Source organism: Macrobrachium rosenbergii, chromosome 55 (assembly GCF_040412425.1).
Source record: "Macrobrachium rosenbergii isolate ZJJX-2024 chromosome 55, ASM4041242v1, whole genome shotgun sequence".
In the NCBI taxonomy this organism is placed as follows: domain Eukaryota; kingdom Metazoa; phylum Arthropoda; class Malacostraca; order Decapoda; family Palaemonidae; genus Macrobrachium; species Macrobrachium rosenbergii.
The window spans coordinates 32,940,912-32,958,933 of NC_089795.1; the positions used below are offsets into that span (position 1 = coordinate 32,940,912).

The 18,022-nt window shown below is 37.4% G+C and overlaps 1 protein-coding gene across 2 annotated transcripts in view; it reads right to left on the reverse strand.

Annotated features, from left to right (window-relative positions):
* Positions 1 to 1,167: 1,167 nt before the first annotated feature.
* LOC136835936 (transmembrane anterior posterior transformation protein 1 homolog) overlaps positions 1,168 to 18,022 on the reverse strand; it is a 46,910-nt gene continuing 30,055 nt past the window's right edge. For both annotated transcript variants that reach the window (XM_067099814.1, XM_067099813.1), the window contains exons 7-9: positions 11,549 to 11,718; positions 11,105 to 11,265; positions 1,168 to 2,521 (exon numbers count right to left, since the gene is read on the reverse strand). In XM_067099814.1, the coding sequence (XP_066955915.1) occupies positions 1,750 to 2,521; positions 11,105 to 11,265; positions 11,549 to 11,718 (1,103 nt within the window). In that variant the 3' untranslated portion in view covers positions 1,168 to 1,749. The remainder of the gene's footprint in view (positions 2,522 to 11,104; positions 11,266 to 11,548; positions 11,719 to 18,022) is intronic.

The window sequence follows — 18,022 nt, forward strand, 5'->3', positions numbered from 1 at the left end:
TGCTTTAACTTTTGGATTTTATTTCATAATTTGGGTTTTGACAGATGCTTTATCTTCTGCTGTGTATATAGTCACTGGTGTGTTTGTATTCTTTCCAGTATAGCCTGGATTGATGCTACCAAATGTTACATATATGCTTTGGGAGAACAAACAATCCTGCCTGTCAAACCATCATGATATGAGTAGTGTCTTATATCTGCCTCCTCATGTCCAGTTCCATGCTGGCTGGTTCAGTGGCCTTCACAGTTGTCTTAACAGGTTCCATTCTGACTGGGTAAATAATAAAGTTTATGTTGACCAGACTCAAGCTTAAATTCTGTGACCATGTCTGGAGCTGGCCGGAATTCTGTCAGTAACATTTCTCACTGGTTCGAAACTGATTGATCCAGTATGGCTAGCATTATATTTTTTTTTTGTTTTTATAAACTTGGCCGACTTGGGTCTCAGTGTTAGTATGCTTTAACTTTGGAATTTTGTCATAATTTGGATCTTGACAGAGGCTTTATCTTATGCTGTGTGTACAGTCACTGGTGTGTTCACATTCTATTAAGAGCCTGGATTGATGCTACCAAATGATACATGTGTTTTTGTAATGAACCTCTCATGCTGACATTACTTTAATCATTAGTCTGAAACCTTATTTGCATTACAGTACTACCAAACCATATTTAGCATTAGCTATCAATGCATCCATCTCCAAGAGAATGAACCTAAAGGTATTTGGGGGTACACATAACCATAGAGTGAATATCAAGTCATGCTCTGCCAGGCCCAAAACAAGTGGAGACTAAGTGGTGTGCTTGGACAAAATGGAAGTGAAATAATCAAGGTACAAGGACGATAGAAACCTCTCAGCCAAGAATACAACTCAAGTTATCCTGACCCAAATCCAATGCCAAGTATCCCATAATACACTTATTTCTGCAGTACACTGAACCAGGCAGTACCCTGATTCTGCCAAGGAATACATGAAATGTACAAAAATAGGTAAAAACTACCAGTATATACACAAACAATATGTAATTACTGCCATACTTTTCAAAGGCAACACCAGCTTTAGAAAAAAAGTAATACTAATACCAACCATACATGAACCATTTTATAGTGTAAATTAAAAACAATTTCAATATATATCTCAATACAGGGAAGGAGAAAAAACACAGCTAATTTTGTATCGTACAATCAGATTGTAAAAAAAAATTCAGACAAGTTGCTTTGGCTATGATAATATACAAAAAACCATACTAACTCATCACTAATATATCATTCATGAGCACACAGTACTAGGATGACACAAATATGTGAAATAATAAAAGAATAATTGTAATCATATAATAACTACAATAACGATAATGAGAACTAAGTATAAGACAATGGAGGGAAATGAAGAGCACTAGATACTCACAACTGCTATGGATGAAAGGGTGAAACTGAGAGAGCCTTTTGCAGTTGAGAAGTGGCTTCCCATAGCAAGGGATGTTCCACTCATCTACTGACTACTTTACTTCTTTTTTCACAAGTGTAAAATAGATTTAACATTTTTAATGAACATGGGGAAGCTTCTGTACATCACATAGTATACACATACACATAAATGTACATAGATGTAAAGTATATGCAGTATACAGTTACACTTACAGTGCCTTTTTACAGTATTAACAGCCAGCTCTGAATTAAAAACTGGAATTACTGTACTTGGATTCTGGGCTAGTTTCCAACACTTATTTACATTGCATATACCCTACACAACTACAAAAAGTCCCCAGTGTCTGTTGATCCTCTATAACGCAATGAATCGCAAGATAAAAAAGGTGGTCTTTTAAATTTTCTTAATTCGGAAGGGTTGTCTGGCTGTGCCAAATTTTTCTCTGGAGCTGTGGCTGGAGTCGGAGTTGGAGTTCTGCTGGGAGTAACAGACTGTATCCTTTCAGTCTGATCATCTGAAACCGTATTAAAATCACCCACTGGTTGCACATCCAAACTGTTAGCATCCATAGACTGTGACTGATCCAGGGAATCATTAAGAGTATCTGGATTATCTTCAGAAGGAATACTTTCTAAGGAATGTTGCAACTTGTACTGTCTAGAAGCATCACTTGTGAAAGGGCCCTCATTAATCCCAACACTTGATAAGTTCACCATACTATTTGCCATTAGACCTTTTTTGCTCTCACCCAAAAAGTCTAATGAATCACTTCGAGGTGGTCCCATTGATACAGGTGTTGAGGCATTTGAAATTGATGCAGAGGTACACGTTGGTGAAACAGTAAATGCTTTTGAAGTACTGTTATCAGAAACGGATAAACTTTGAGGAGGAAGACTCCAGCCCCGCACTGGGCTTGTCGCAGCTTCCACTTTCACAGGATCTGCCTTATGACTTTTACTTGATATTGCTGTTGTGTTATTCCCAGTAGAACTCTTCTTCTCTGCTTCCGAAAGAGATTCATTTCGATCATGTCGTTTTTCTGCACTCTCGATAAGGACACAAGCTTTGCCCAGAATAATTATCCCATTCAGTATCCTGAAAATAACAACATAATAGATAAGATTTAACACTTTAAGGAGGGAAAGCAAAACCAATTACTGTAATATACTTAATATAAAAAAAAATTTCAAATGTCAGATAAAAATCATGGGTCATATAGTCAGAGCATCATACAGTACTGTGTTAATAAGTTTTACACTAGGAATAGTATATCCATGTTCCTCAGCACAGAAGCCCACATTCTTACCGTATTTGATCAGCAGATAAACAGATCATCTAATACTGATCAACGGGCATGGGAGTACAAACACTAATCAAGTTTGTGAATCTGCTACCCTATAAGAATTCGGGTTCAGAAGCATACTCACAGATCGTAATGGATCTGAATACAATATAAGATTAATTTTAAAAAAGGATAAGGACGAGTGAAGGAAAGGAAAAGAATTATTGCAATACAATTAGTAATATAAACAAAGAATTTTTTCAAATGCCTATCAAATAAAAATCATGGTTAATCCAGTTTCACAGCATCATATGGATATACTGTATTGAAACTAGATACAATACAGTATATCCATGTTTCTTATCACATGCACATTTGATGTACAGATAAACAATTTATCTAAAACTGATGAACTGGCACAGGTGTACAAACGTTAGTCAACTATAATTATGCCAGTGTATATGAATAGGGGTTTGGAAGCTTACAGATCAGAGTGGGTTTAAATACAATTCAAGGAAAACAAGGATACTCATGTTTTATAACCCAAAATTCCATATGCATCTAAAAGTGATACAATCTGTGGGTACAGTAAACCCCCCTTATTCGTGGGGGATGCGTACCACCCTGCGAATAGGTAAAACCCGCGAATACTTAGAACCCTTCTAAAAACATTTAAAACTGCCTATTTTGATAGTACAAACATACACAAAAAAAATAAGAATTCTTATGCAGGCACAGGCAGTCCCCGGTTAACGGCGGGCTCGGTTAATGACAATCCGGTTTTATGGGGCTTGTCTAGCGACAAAAGTCAGCAATTTTAGGAGCCAAAAATCGCTGATTTCCGCTTATTGGCGCCGATAATTGGGTATTGGTGCCAATACATACCGAAAATCGGCACTTTTCGGCGACGATAAGCCTGAAAATCACTGATTTTCGGTTATCATCACACTCCCAGAACGGAACCCCTGCCGATAACCGAGGACTGCCTGTATTATCCTACTTACGATGGGGTTAGGTTCCAAAAAACCCATCGTTTTTGGAAAAAATGTATCTCCCAAATATAGCCCTAGCCTACACTAGAATATTCAGTACCATGTACAGTGGCCCCCGTGTTCAGCCCCGGATCAGCGTCACCACCATAAATAGATTCAAATCCACCAAATGCTTAAAACCCCTCTAAAAACACTTAAAACTGCGATTTTTGATAAACAAACCATGAAAAACCCTGTAAAATGCTTATACCTGAGTATTTTAATAGTTTTATCACAAAAGTGCATTTATTCATAGAAAATTATGAAAATATAGTAATCAGTGAATATTTCCCAGTGAAAAAAATACATGAATGGGCAAATTTTCATGAATGATGGTTAGATATGTTCCACAGAGAAACCAGCAATCTGTGAGTCCAAGCGAACCATGAGAATGCAGTCACGGGGGTTTACTGTATACATATATGGTAGCCTAGCCTACACTATAAAGTATACTCTGTACGTACACAGTATACTAACTATCAATACCGGCTAATTCTGGAGATTCATGCAGTGACTTACGATAATTCAATACAAAGAGAAATTGAATAACAAACGAACTAGCGTAGCCTACACTATGGTAAATCGTATACATATACGGTGGCTTAGCCTACATTATACTGTACTCTATATTTATATCGTATTATACAAACATCAACATAACGAATATGCATCTTTTCCATGGATCTTTTAAAATGTTATGCCTTAATTCACTGTATCCAATAATATTGTATATGTTCTTATATTGCTTTTGTATTATAAATTGCGATCATAGCGATAAATGTTTTGGTTTGGAAATCGATTACGTGGTAAATTTATTTTGCTTTATTTAACTCGGTTCAGAGCACTTTTCTTGCTTCTAGTTAGCGTAAATGAATCTCTAGATACAGTACTTTATTTATACAGGCACTCCCCGGTTATCGGCCGAAAAGCACCGATTTTCAGTTATTAGCACCTCTGTTAGGTATGTGTTGGCACCAATACCCAATCATCGGCGCTGATAAGCAGAAATCTGCGATTTTCGGCGCTAGACAAGCACCATAAAACTGGATCGCCATTAACCAAGCCCGCTATTAACTGGGGACTGCCTGTGCGGGGCAAGGTTATTTTTCGTTATATGAAGTGTTTTTAAGTCGAAATATAACTTAAATACATGTCGTTAGATTAATGTAGCTATTTTTTTCATTAATAGGTGATGTTGGCCATTTGGGGGCATTTGTTTTGTGTAAAAAAATCAAGATTCTGTTGGCTATTTTCACTCTATTTCATCGTAATACGATTTTTCCTATTTATCGTTTATCGGCGTAAAAGTAGTAGTAATGTGTTCTTTCATGCCCAGTAGTTTTGATTAAAGTAACTTCCTCTCCAATTTTAATTACGGTCAAGTTTCATCCATGTTGCCAATGCACGATAATTTATAGTCATTAGCACATTGAACATTGTTTTCTCAGCTTCAGCTACAACTTGCAGCTTAAATTTAGTAGTATATTTCCTTGACGATCTTTTATCCATGCCAAATAAGGGTACAATGTAAATATATATCAGTCCTATTCTACTTAACTTCATTTGTACTATAACTACAGTGATTCTGTATTACCGTACAATGGTTGAAATACAAGCAAAACGGCTGTTGTTATCCGTTTCGGTGATAAGCAAAGCAACAGTTTCTCGGTCGGTTGTTTATGGCTGTACACATTTTATGCAAGAGTATAATGTTACTAACAATACTTTTATTATTTTCTTTTACTTTTTTAGCTAGAAGATGGGATAAAGAGATGGAGGACAAGAAGTTGGTCTATTGTAATTTGTTCTCTCTCGCTGCTTACTGTACGATGCTGCCTGTGCCTGCACAAAATTTAAAAATATTTTATAGATATTGTCATATCAGTATTTATTGCTTACCCCAATGCAAAATGGAATTATTGTAACTTGAGCACTACCTGAGTATTTTAATAATTTTATCACAAAAAGTGCATTTAGTCATGAAAATGAGATGAAAGTAGAGTAATTCTCAGTGAAAAATACCATGAATGGGAGAATTTTCGGCAAATATGCGTATATATGTTCCATAGAGAAATCCGCGAATAGGTGAGTCCACGAATCGTGACACCGCAAATATGGGGGATTTACTGTACAGGCAGTCCCTGGTTAATGGCAGGCTCGGTTAATAGCGATCCGGTTTTACGGCGCTTGTCTAGCGAAGAAAATCTGCAATTTTCGGCGCTGAAAATCGCTGATTTCCGCTTATTGGCGCCGATAATTGGGTATTGGTGCCAATAAATACCTAACAGGTGGCCAATAAATACCTAACAGGTGCTGGTAACCGAAAATCTTTTCGGCACCGATAAGCCCGAAATTCGTCAAAAAAGCGCGAAAATCTCCAATTTTCAGTTATCATCACACCCTCAGAACAGAACCCCAGGCAGTCCTCAGTTATCGGACTGCCTGTATATATACAATTTGTGGGTCAGCTACCTGCAAAGGTGATACTTTAAGAACTTTCTTGAACCTTGAGCTACCCAATACGTTAACTGCCACACAATAGGTCAAATCTGTGGCGTCAGGAGGGAGAAACCTGTATCAAAATCTGAATGTTAGGAAATACACATTTAAAAATTTTTATTTTTGAGGCTCACTAATAAAAGCCCTGTTATTTTTACTAGGAACCAGACCACCACTTTAGGTAGACAAACCGAGTGTGTCAATCAGATGTTAAAAAAGGCAAGACCTCCCACTAGTCAAAAGCCCCAACTTCTTTAATCTGGTTGCAGTCCAGAGAATTACGCTAATGAAGGAGGGATGGTTAACATACTGGTTGGTTGGTTAAAAAACAAAAAGAGCAATAGAGTACACTTGCTTTTTGGAACAGTTTAGTGCATGAATGCAATTGGCACATCTCTCATAGTGTCAGGCAAACAAGACAGAAAGCCTGCCCTAATTACCAGCCCAACCAGAAATCCACAGGATATCACTTATGGTAGTTCTGACCTCAAAATATTCATGACATCATATTAATGCCCCTTACATCCAAAAACTATTGGATGACAGACATCACACCTTCCACTATTAGCTTGACTACAAACATTCCAAGTCACTAACTTCTTTACCAATACAGATAATTTTGCAAAAAGGGGAACATCCCTGCCATTTATGCTGAAAGAGAAAACATTTCAGGGACATTTGGACTTGAACCTACGACCTTAATCCAGGTTTTCCAGAGACCATTGCCAGAAGGAGACAGTCCACTCTTTGAGAGGGTCTATTTGTTAATATCTTATTCCCTCCACCATATATGACAAACATCAAAATAATTGGTAACTCACTCATATATAACAAATAAGATCAAAATAATTGGTAACTCGAGGGTTTCTCTTACTCCATGATAAATGGACTTCGCTTCTGCTGACACTGGGGAGGCACAGAGGTCAATGTACTACAGAAAGGTGGTAGCTCTGATGTCAAGAAGCTAAACCACAATCAGAAGGCTAATACTCTCAAGGATGGCACCACTAATATTGCTGACACAATTTTATCAGAACTGTCAAGGAGGCAGCTGCTATCCTATGTGAACCCCTCCATTACCACAGTATTATTTCATTTCATCTTAACCAGAACGAGATAGTATTCCTGGAGACCTCTTTTCTCCCATCCAGTATTGCAGTTTCCTGCCGTGAGGGGCTGTACACTTCAAGTACTGACTCAAAACTCTGAATGGGCATAGAACCATCTCGTGCTTATCTCCCCCAACAAAATCCTTCAGCAACAGGATGGATGAGTGTTAAAATTTTAAGTCTAGTATTGCAGGGTTCTAGGTCTTTGCCACAAAGTCTAGGACGAATTTAGTGTGTGACATTGTATGAGAGGACATGCAGTTCCCCAATTCTCTTGATTGATGCAAGAAAGATGAAGAAAACGGTCTTCAACTTCAGATCTCTACCTAATGCTATTTTGAGGGGTTCATAGGGACGATGTCTCAGGGTGGCCAGGACTTTGGTAATGTCCCACTCAGAGGTCTTAACTCCCTCGATGGGAATTTCCCAGGGATTTGAAAGGTCTAATTCCCCTTGGCATGAAGACATGGGCCACTGCAGTTCTGTAGCCTTTGACTGCTGTAATTGACAGGGCCTTCTCCTCACACAGGTGCACCAAGAAGTATGCTACTTTCATCACAGTGGTCCTGAGTGAAATCCAGTCCTGGTACACTCCAACAAATGAGGGCCTAAGGGTGTCAGCGATCACCTCCACAGACCATCCGAAAATCTATTCTTTTGCGTGAGCTGCTTTATAGTCTCCAACTGTGAAACTGGAGAGAGCCTACCACTTGATGGTACCTCCCGTTGTGCTCCTGAACCAGAAGGTGGGGGCCTTAAGAAGTTCCCTTGGGATGTCTACTAGGAGGTGGAGGAGGTCTGTATGTACCACTCCACCTACATCTTTCTCAGCCCCTGAGACACGATGAACCTGTTGTTCACCTTCCTCATCTGACTGAGCAGAGGGAAGACGTACACATCCATGCTGTCCCATGGGTGTTGGAAGGTGTCCTGCTGCACTGCCCTTTGGAATGATTCCAAGATCCTCAAAAGGTTGACAATCCTTGTTTGATGGATATGCCCTTCCCGCTATGGTATGGATCCTCACCCCCAGGTACTTTATTATCTTCTTTGGAGAGAGGTCTTGACTTTGAGAGACTCCCAATCATCCCCAGGTCTTCGTATAGTGCCAGAACCTCATTCCTGTGTTGTTCTGCCTCATCAAATGAGGATACCAATTGGAAAACTTTGCATCACTGGGAAGGTGGTCTTGGTGAAGAGCTAAAAGTCGGTTCCCCTAGAGGAACTGCTCTTCTTATGGCGTCTCTTCTTGTAAAGACCATTGGGGTGATAGCCACCTGACACATTCATCACATGTGGCCCCCTCTTGCGCACTCTTGTCGCCAATATGAAATACATATAGAATGCAAATCTACCACAACTGGGGACAGGTATTTATGATAGGGCTTGCCCTTGCCCACACAACGATGGAAATCGGGTTTTGTGTCCTCCATTTTAGCCATCAGGAACTCTCAGAAACAATACACGTGGCTACAATACACTGGGTTACACAAAGGAAAAAAAAAGCACAGATATGCCTCACTTTCACACAAGAAACTATACACAGCCACTGATAACACTGGACAACTGGAGGAGGACAAGGCACTAGAAAGGTAAGGTCTCTGTAGCATAAGAACACATAGGTTCGAAAACATGACATGCAAGTCTCAACTAATGCAAGACAGATGCAGTGATGAATCTACAAGCTCAGGTGGCTGAGAACAAAACGGGAGAGTTAACCCGGATCAGTTCATGGGCAAGTCATGGACCTACCCGATAGTTTTGTTTTCTAGTTTTTCAGTCAGTCACAGCTACAGTGTGTCTTGCACTGAGTATTCCATTTATGAAAGTGTAGGTTCGTATTCCTGTCATAACTAATGAGGAATATCTAGTGTTATTCTGGGTGGCAGCTTGAAAAGGTTTCTAAGTGTTCCATGTTGCATCTCCAATGCAGATAGGTTAGAGATAATTATTGTGGAGTCAAAGTCTTCAAATTAAAAGGGACCATCTTCTGAACAGGCCTGACTTGTAAGCTGTCTGGAAGTGCAATTTAGGTGGGAATATCCCTTTAGGATGGTATTCTAACTGAAGTAGTTGAAAAGAAAAAGGGTGGTGCAACCCATAGAGAAGGCTCATGACCTTTGAAGCGTGCCTGTTTTCAGTGGCTATTGGGCTAACCATACGAAAAGAGCAATGACAGAAAGATCCACATAGAGTAGCGACTTATGGGAGCTCTGTTTTGAAGTCCCATGCTTAAAACTGACCACACTGTGTAAGCCCAAACAGTTGGGATTTCTCTTTTCAAGGCAGAAGGTTTGTAGTACTTCAATTGACCTTTAAAAGAATTTGGAAGGCACCTATAAAAGATGTGGGGTTGTTAAATTTAATGAAATTATATTTGAACTGTAGATAACAGTAAGTTATCAATGCTGGAGCCAAGTTTAAGGTAGTGATTCATATGAAGGAGGGAGTGTGAGACTACGATTTAATGAGTATGTAAGGAAATTATTTCTTGCTTCCCGTAGGGAGTTAGTACCATCAGTGCACCTCACATGGTGCACTGTAGGCATTACTCAAGGGTCTTTGCAGCATCCCTTCAGCCCAGACCTGTAACCTCTTTCATTCCTTTCACTGCACCTACATTCATATTCTCTTTCTTCCATCTGACTTTCCCCCCTCTGTAACAATTATTTCAATAACAATTATTTCATAGTGAAACTGTGAGGTTTTCTTCTAGTTACACCTTTAAAGCCTTCTGTCCATTTTCCATTCAGTGCTGAATGACCTCATAGGTCCCAGCACTTGGACTTTGGCCTAAATTCTATATTCTATTCTATAAGATCTTGCTGGAAATGGAGTTATGATTATGAAAATATATTTTTCAATAATTGCCTAAATTATTTGCTTTTTAGATTTACTACACTTCGCATTGTTATTGGGTCAATGTCTAGGGAAAGATGATTGATTCACCATATTTAACTGATATGAATTTTAGAAAAAAAAAAAATTGTTCCAGTACATATTCCAAGTCTTTAAGTATGCAAAGAATGAATGAATATATCTAAAATTTATCAGTTGTCTGGTTGCACTACTTAATAGTTTTCATACAATTTTGATGCTGCTGATGTTTTCAAGATGTTTTCCTAATCTCTATATAGTGAATTTTTGTGTCTTGCACTGTATGTCAATTGTACAATTCTTGAATGAATGATGTAAGTTCTTTTATCTTACAGAACTCCAGCTTTATCTTCTGATCTGAGGTATTGCTACTTATGCTTTGAATACAGTATAGCTAACTTTAACCTTATTCATTATGCAACTCATAAACATTATGGCTATCTAACATTCTCAGAGAATGCACAGCTGGTTATTCACTGTAAATTAAAGTGAATATTCATAATGAACAATGATTCTTTTGATAAAAGTCCAAAATGTCATTTACTTGACATGCACAAAACAATAAAAGATAAGAGGTTAAAAAAAATACTGAAAAATAGACATGCACAAAGTAATACATGTAACTAATTAGTAAAAATAAAAAAAAGCTAGCCAATACTAGATAACTGATAGAAAAAGAGTAAACACCACATTTAATTACAAGACAGCCATGGTGCCCGGGCTATGACATCAATAAATACGGTTACTACATGTAATACCATACATAAACTAGGCACCATAAACAACACCACGCATGTTTCCACTGGTCACCAAAAAAATGAAAAGGAGGGAACACTGCACTACCTCTGTATACCAAGGTGATGAATATATATGTACATACCTGAAAGATAGCAGACACAGGAATCCACAAAGGAGAACAAGGTAGGAAGCTGGATTATGCAGAGGAATAGACTGGCTCAACACTCTGTACATGACAACTCCAAGAGGCAGAGGGATAAAGCCCATGCGTCTGGCCACCAGATCACTATGATCAGAATATGCCTGTAAAGAAGTGACATTGCAAGTATTTCATATAATTCAGACATACTTCTAGGTTTGGGAATATAACTGGGAGTGTATCCATCAAGCCAAGCAAAAACATCTTTATCAAACAATGCAAATTCATTCCAAAAGCACAATAAAATTTCTGAGTAAAAATGTCATATTGTGATGGTCATATCTTGATAAGCTGTACAAGCAAAGTACATCAGTTGTGATACTCAAACTTTCAAAAATTACCTAGTCTTAAAATTAATGACCATAAATACAAAATACCACCCCTTACGTATTTCTGCTTGCACATAATCAGATCTGATGCTAGGAGGACAGTGTAGTCTTTGTAAGCATCTGCTGGAATGTCATTGAACCTAGTGATGAAAGCATGTTTAAGCCAATCCACCAAAACTTCAGTACCACATACCAACAGGCAATCCGGAAGAAGTATCCAGAGTCGTTCTGAAAGGGAACATGAAGAGTAATTACACTAAGATTACACTGAATCTGCAGAGGTGACTCAGACTGATGTTGTTTTATGAAACATACTTATGCATTACTAAAACAGGGTGAATTCAAATTTTCATACTTGATCAAACTAAAAGGTAAAAGTGGATAAAAAAAATTGCATGAAACATTTTTTTAACTCAAACTGCATAAGAAAAATTATATTTTATTACTGTCATATTACACATACTGTATGCAATTACAAATTTTATTTACAGTATTTATAATTACTGGAGAAACAAATCCACAGTTATGTATGGGTACATATATTTAAAAAATAAACCTCTACAAAGAGCTTTCAGGAACCTGTTCCATTCCCTATTTGTACCCATACATAATAGGATTTTTTTCTTCATTTCAAGACTCGTGCTACTATGAGTATTTTTAATTATTATTATTATTACAATTATTATTATTATTCATCAAAACTTGCATGATTTGCTGTGAAAGTGCTTATTACCCTTAAATATTTTTGACACGGAACACAGGAGCTCAAACTGGGTTAAAAATTACATATGGTCTTTACCTTGCAAAATCACCAAAAATCTTATTTCTGTATTTTGGACATACTTCTGGAGGAGTTTAACAAACATATAGACATTATTTTTATATATAGTACAGAATAGATTAACATTAAAAGGTACAAGTATTGAGGCCACAACCTTTTAGAGCAATATTCCACACTTTAGAATGCACATACAACTGACCTTGCTTACACAAATGTATCTTGAGTGCAAATCATACAATGCTTCTCATATACTTTATAAAGCCCTAACTTTTCAAAATGAGCTATGGGTGTGATATTCATAGCCATTCCTAGCTGGTTACAGATTTTAGATGCTGTGAATCATGCCAGCTTGGATTAGAAACAGGACATTTAAATCCTCTCCAATCCTCTATCATCATTCACTATTGGAATAGGTTGCTGAGTCTTCCTAACTCTCACATTTTTAATAGCTAATATCAGAAATGATACCATAAGGGACATAAGGGAAACTACAGAGCTTCCACTGTATATGGAGACTAGATGAAGATGGCTTGGACATGTCCTTTTCACAACCCCGGGGGCAACAGTAAGAGTGTCAGCTTGGCTCCTGTGGCCGCCAAAGAGTTGGAAGACCCAGACCTACTTGGATGAGAACTATAAGAAGGGAGGCTAGAGATTTGTGGAATATAAAAAAAGGGAAAAGATATGTGAGGAAGACTTTCACAGTGGTCCTTTCCATCACATGGTGCTTGGGACGAAGTTAAAAGACTATTTATGTATTATTTTTCACACCTTAAATCTCCACAACAGTATGGTTTTGAGGATAAAAAATTATTAAACAATCATATCAGGGCCAGAAATGAGGTACAACACTTTCATTTAATATACAAGCAACCCCCTCAATAGATACTACCAGATATCTCATTCTGCTGGTACTGCACTTTATTGGCACCAAGAAGAATGTGCAATTTTTATGAAAAATGTTAATGTGCACAGTGATTTATGTGCACCATTGAAGATGGCTCCAAATCCAATGCTGGATTGGATTTGGAGTATTTAGCCATGAAATTTGTTTCGTCTATTTTTGCAGCAAAACTTTATGGAATTTTAATACTACTGAGAAAATATCGACTATTCTTATGGATACCAACGCATTTTACCGGCTACCTTTTTAAATCTTCAAATCTGTGGCAATGGCTTAAGGCCTATAACAACCTCAAGTTCACGCTCCTCCACTTCACAGCAGATTATCATCTTCATATAATAAAAAGTGGGAAAAGTGAGTGTAAAAGTAAAATTTGGTACACTGATTAGTACAAAAATGAGCAAAAGGGTGCAGTAGTTCTTTAAATATTCTATCCTGACACTTGCTTTCATGGCCCCAGGCCTATCGGATGGTAATGCCTTTCAAAATTAAAAAAAAGAAATATGATAAATTACAACTGCAAGCAACCTGAAGCATTAAAGTCTCACAAAATTCCCATTGTAATGCATATGTAGCAGGATATCTCCAGAATGACAGAACAGAATTTTATGTAATGTTTCAGTTATATGCACTGAGTGACCTCCAGATGAACTGCTTTTGAAAAAAATCAGCACTGATTAAAGATTGTTTCTTCGCAGCAATTGTTATATCTCAGGAATTTTCTCTAGAATTAATGATCTCTATGTCCTCATATGAATACATCTGATTAGTTTCACTTTATTATGACACCTGTTTTTAAGATATCCTGCTAAAACAACAAACAGGTGCAGGTGAATGTACCCTTCCAATTTCTCTGTTGTAGCATAAATAGCAGGTAATAGGTCAAAAAGGAAATAAAATGAAAAAAGCAAATTGCTCGAGGGTAGCATTATAACCTATCTTAAATTAAGGAGCATTAGCACTGACAGCTTGCAAGTCTACAGTAAAATTAATTAAAAACCTGTGGTGGTGGGTAGTGTGACAATGTGGTGACATAGCAGAAAAAGAGTGTTGACACTGCAAAGCAAGTTAAAAAGTTAAGTATAGCTTAGTTTAACCAGACCACTGAGCTGATTAACAGCTCTCCTAGGGCTGGCCCAAAGGATTGGACTTATTTTACATGGCTAAGAACCAATTGGTTACCTAGCAACGGGACCTACAGCTTACTGTGGAATCCGAACCACATTATACCGAGAAATGAATTTCTGTCACCAGAAATAACATCCTCAAATTCTTCATTGGCCGGCCGGTGAATCGAACGCGGGCCCAGCACAGTGCTAGCCGAGAACGATATTGACCCGTCCTATGCAAAGCAAGTACCAAGCACTTAAAACAACATGAAAGTAAAAACTTGAAATTCAATGTACATATGTGTGATAAACATGTTAGTGATGGAAACATCCAAGACTTAAGTTGTTTTAATTTGATCTTAAATATTTCTGGACAATGATCTAAATCATACTTATCACTAACACAATACTAGCAAAACTTCCAAACTATAGAACAGTATAATAAAAAATTTCTAAAAAAAATATTTGAAACATTATTATCATCACCTCAGTTACATGGGAGAAGAAATAAAAGAGGAGTTTACCAACCTAGTACCAAAGCATTGCAGTGTTAGGTTAAAAATCCATTAGAGTACCAGATAAAAAAAATGGGCATCCATTAGGTCTAAAGATCTTGGACTGGGCTTACTAACAGTGAAAGGAAATAAATTTTTTAAACCTAGCAAATGATTACTGAAGAAACCTGGTTATTTTATGTAACTACAAAACCAAATATTTTGCCCCGAGGGAGATTTGTCCCAATCACACTCTGACGTGGACTTACTGGTTCAAGAGAATATTATACAGTTATACCTCAGCTCACGAACTTAATTCGTTCGAGGACACAGTTCGTGACTGGGAAAGTTCACAGCTAAATAAATTTTTCCCATTCAAAATAATGTAAATACAAATAATTCATTCAAACCTCAGAAACACTTGATTTTTAAAATTTTTTTATATTTTTCTGGGACAAAGAATTGTCAAACCACCACTAAAAATGCTTATAACTGCCTATCTTGAAAGTTCAAATACCAAGTGTATACCTTAAACTAGCATCTTACATCAAATACACCTTAAACTACTGTATTATCCTATTTCTGTATTAATCTTTGAAATGATATTAATATTTCAAAGTCATCTTAAACAGTTTACCCTTAAAAATATATACTTATGTACTTCTAACCCTTCCAGTCAATAACAACAAAGAGTATATCTTTCTATTAACCCTCTCCCTTTCTCTCTGTCTATCCATCTCACATTCTGAGTAACCTTTGGTAGAGAGAGAGAGAGGGGTTATTTGTCCTTATGTTATAACAAAGAAGAGAGAGAGAGAGGAGAAGTTATTCTTACGTTAGATATCAAAGATGGAGATTCATGATTTATGAGGGGGAAAAGAAGAGATTTTTCCATGACCATTTGTGTGGGCAATGCTCCCTTTCATTAAGTTAAAATGACAGGTACTCTCTCTCTCCCCCCAATGCTCTGAAGACTGAGAAAAAGACTGGGAATGATATATTTTCTTTAAAATTTTAATGATTTACTATGCAATGCAAAAAGTTTTAATTATAGCATGGAAAATTTTAATTATAGCATGGAAAATCATGTTTATCTATAAAACTACAATATACAAAAATAAACATATGTTACATATGCATAAAAAATCTAGCTCAGTGAGAGAGAGAAAATTAGTACTGTAAATCATTATTTTATCATAAAATGTATACATATGTGGGTACAGTACAGTATTTAGTCACGAAAACAATATGACAATACAGAATATTGCTCTACGAAAAAATCCGCGAATGAGTGAGTTTTCCCGCTAATAATTTATAGACAGGCGCCACAGATTCTGCGAATCGCTGAGTCCGCGAACTACGAGCCAGCAAATCTGGGGGGTTGACTATAGACTTAAAATAACCTTAATTATACACAAAAAATGCTAAATTAAATAAAACAGTACATGTAATATTACTTTACCTTGGTTTCGGATAGTTGCTGACACAGGTGGATGGTGAAGGAGGCGAGGAGAGGAGGAAGCTAGTTCTTTGAAGGGGAATCCCCCTTTTTTTTCTATACCTTTTCAGGTGGTTCCTGACCTGATTTTGTACTAGAAAATTATCTAAAGAAATTGATCTTTTCCTTTGCTGCAGAATTTTTTCTGAAGTAGGACATGGCATTGTCATTCAAAATGTTAATTGGCCATCTAAATTGAGGTTGTGCTTTTCAATAAGGCCTTCCCTGCTCACTTTGAAACTGCACAAGCTCTTCTGTGGTGAGTTCTTCTCTATGGTCGTCTACCAGCTCCTTCACACAAGCATTGTCGACCTCCAACCCCATACTCTAGCCCATGGATACGATGTCATGAATGACTTGAACCTCAGTCTTTGCCTCAAAACCCTCAAAGTCTCTCTCTGGCACACTGCTTGGCCAAAGTTTCTTCCAGGCTGAATGCAAGGTGCGATAAGAGACCTCATTCCAGGCTCTGTCAATGAGGTTGATGCAATGAAGGATGTTGAAGTGGTCCTTCCAATAATCTCAAAGGGTTAAATCATTGAAGTGGTCCTTCCAATAATCTCCAAGGGTTAATTCAGTGTCTTGTAATCTGAAAACACCTTGTAAACAATACCTTTGTATACAGTTTTTTAAAATTTGCAATGACCTGTTGGTCCATGGGTTGCAGCAGTGGAGTCATATTGGATAGAAGGAATTTGACTTTAATAAAGTTATACTCAATATCCAGGTCTTCCTCTAAATCTGGTGGATGCGCAGGAGCATTATCCATAGCCGAAAGACACTTAACTGGCAGATCCATTTTTTCAAGATAACGTATTTCTTGACACTTGGGGCAAACACTTCCATCAACCACTCCATAAACAAAATGTGTGTTATCCACGCCTTGCTATCAGCCCTCCATATTAAAGGGAGTTTGCCCTTGAAGGATGCGTGGAGTCTCAGAGTGGTAGACAACCGGAGGCTTAATCTTGCAGTCACCACTTGCATTACTGCAGAGTAAAAGTGTAAGCCTGTCTTTCTTTGGCTTGTGTCCAGGCAGTGCTTTCTCCTCCTGAGTGATGTGAGTCCTTTTGGGCATCTTTTTCCAAAATAACACAGTCTCATCACAATCGAACACTTGCTGAGAGACATAGCCTTCGCGTTCCATGAAGTTCACAAATTCATCCACGAATGCTTTCGCACTTTCTTGGTTTGACCTTGCAGCCTCTCCGTGTCATACAACACTATAAATTCCACTTCATCGGTGAAATTTCTCAAACTAGCCCCTACTGGCTTTAAATTCTTTAGCCTCGGCACTTGTACTCGGTGCTTTCGCCAACAAATCAGCGTGGAAATTTTTTTTTTTTTTTTACAAATTATTGCCTCACTAATGCTATCTCCAGCCAGCTGCTTTTCATTAATCAAAATTAACAACAGTTTTTCCATTTCCTCTATCACATCAGTCCTTTGCTTTGTTAACACAGTCACACCTTTAGCCATATCAGTCTTCTTTATTACCTGTGTGTTTTTACATTCAATCTTCTTTATTACCGCTTTGTTTTTCAAGGTTGTACAGTCATATTCACTTGTAGTCACGTTCATTCGTGATGGTACTATGTACTGTACTTTTGTTATAAACTTATTTTGAATTATAAAATCAAAACAGTACATATATCAATAATATATCTAATATAAAATTTTAAAAAAATCTTCACTGCTAAAAACTTTGCCATTTTGGATATTGTACCATGACATAAAACAAAACAT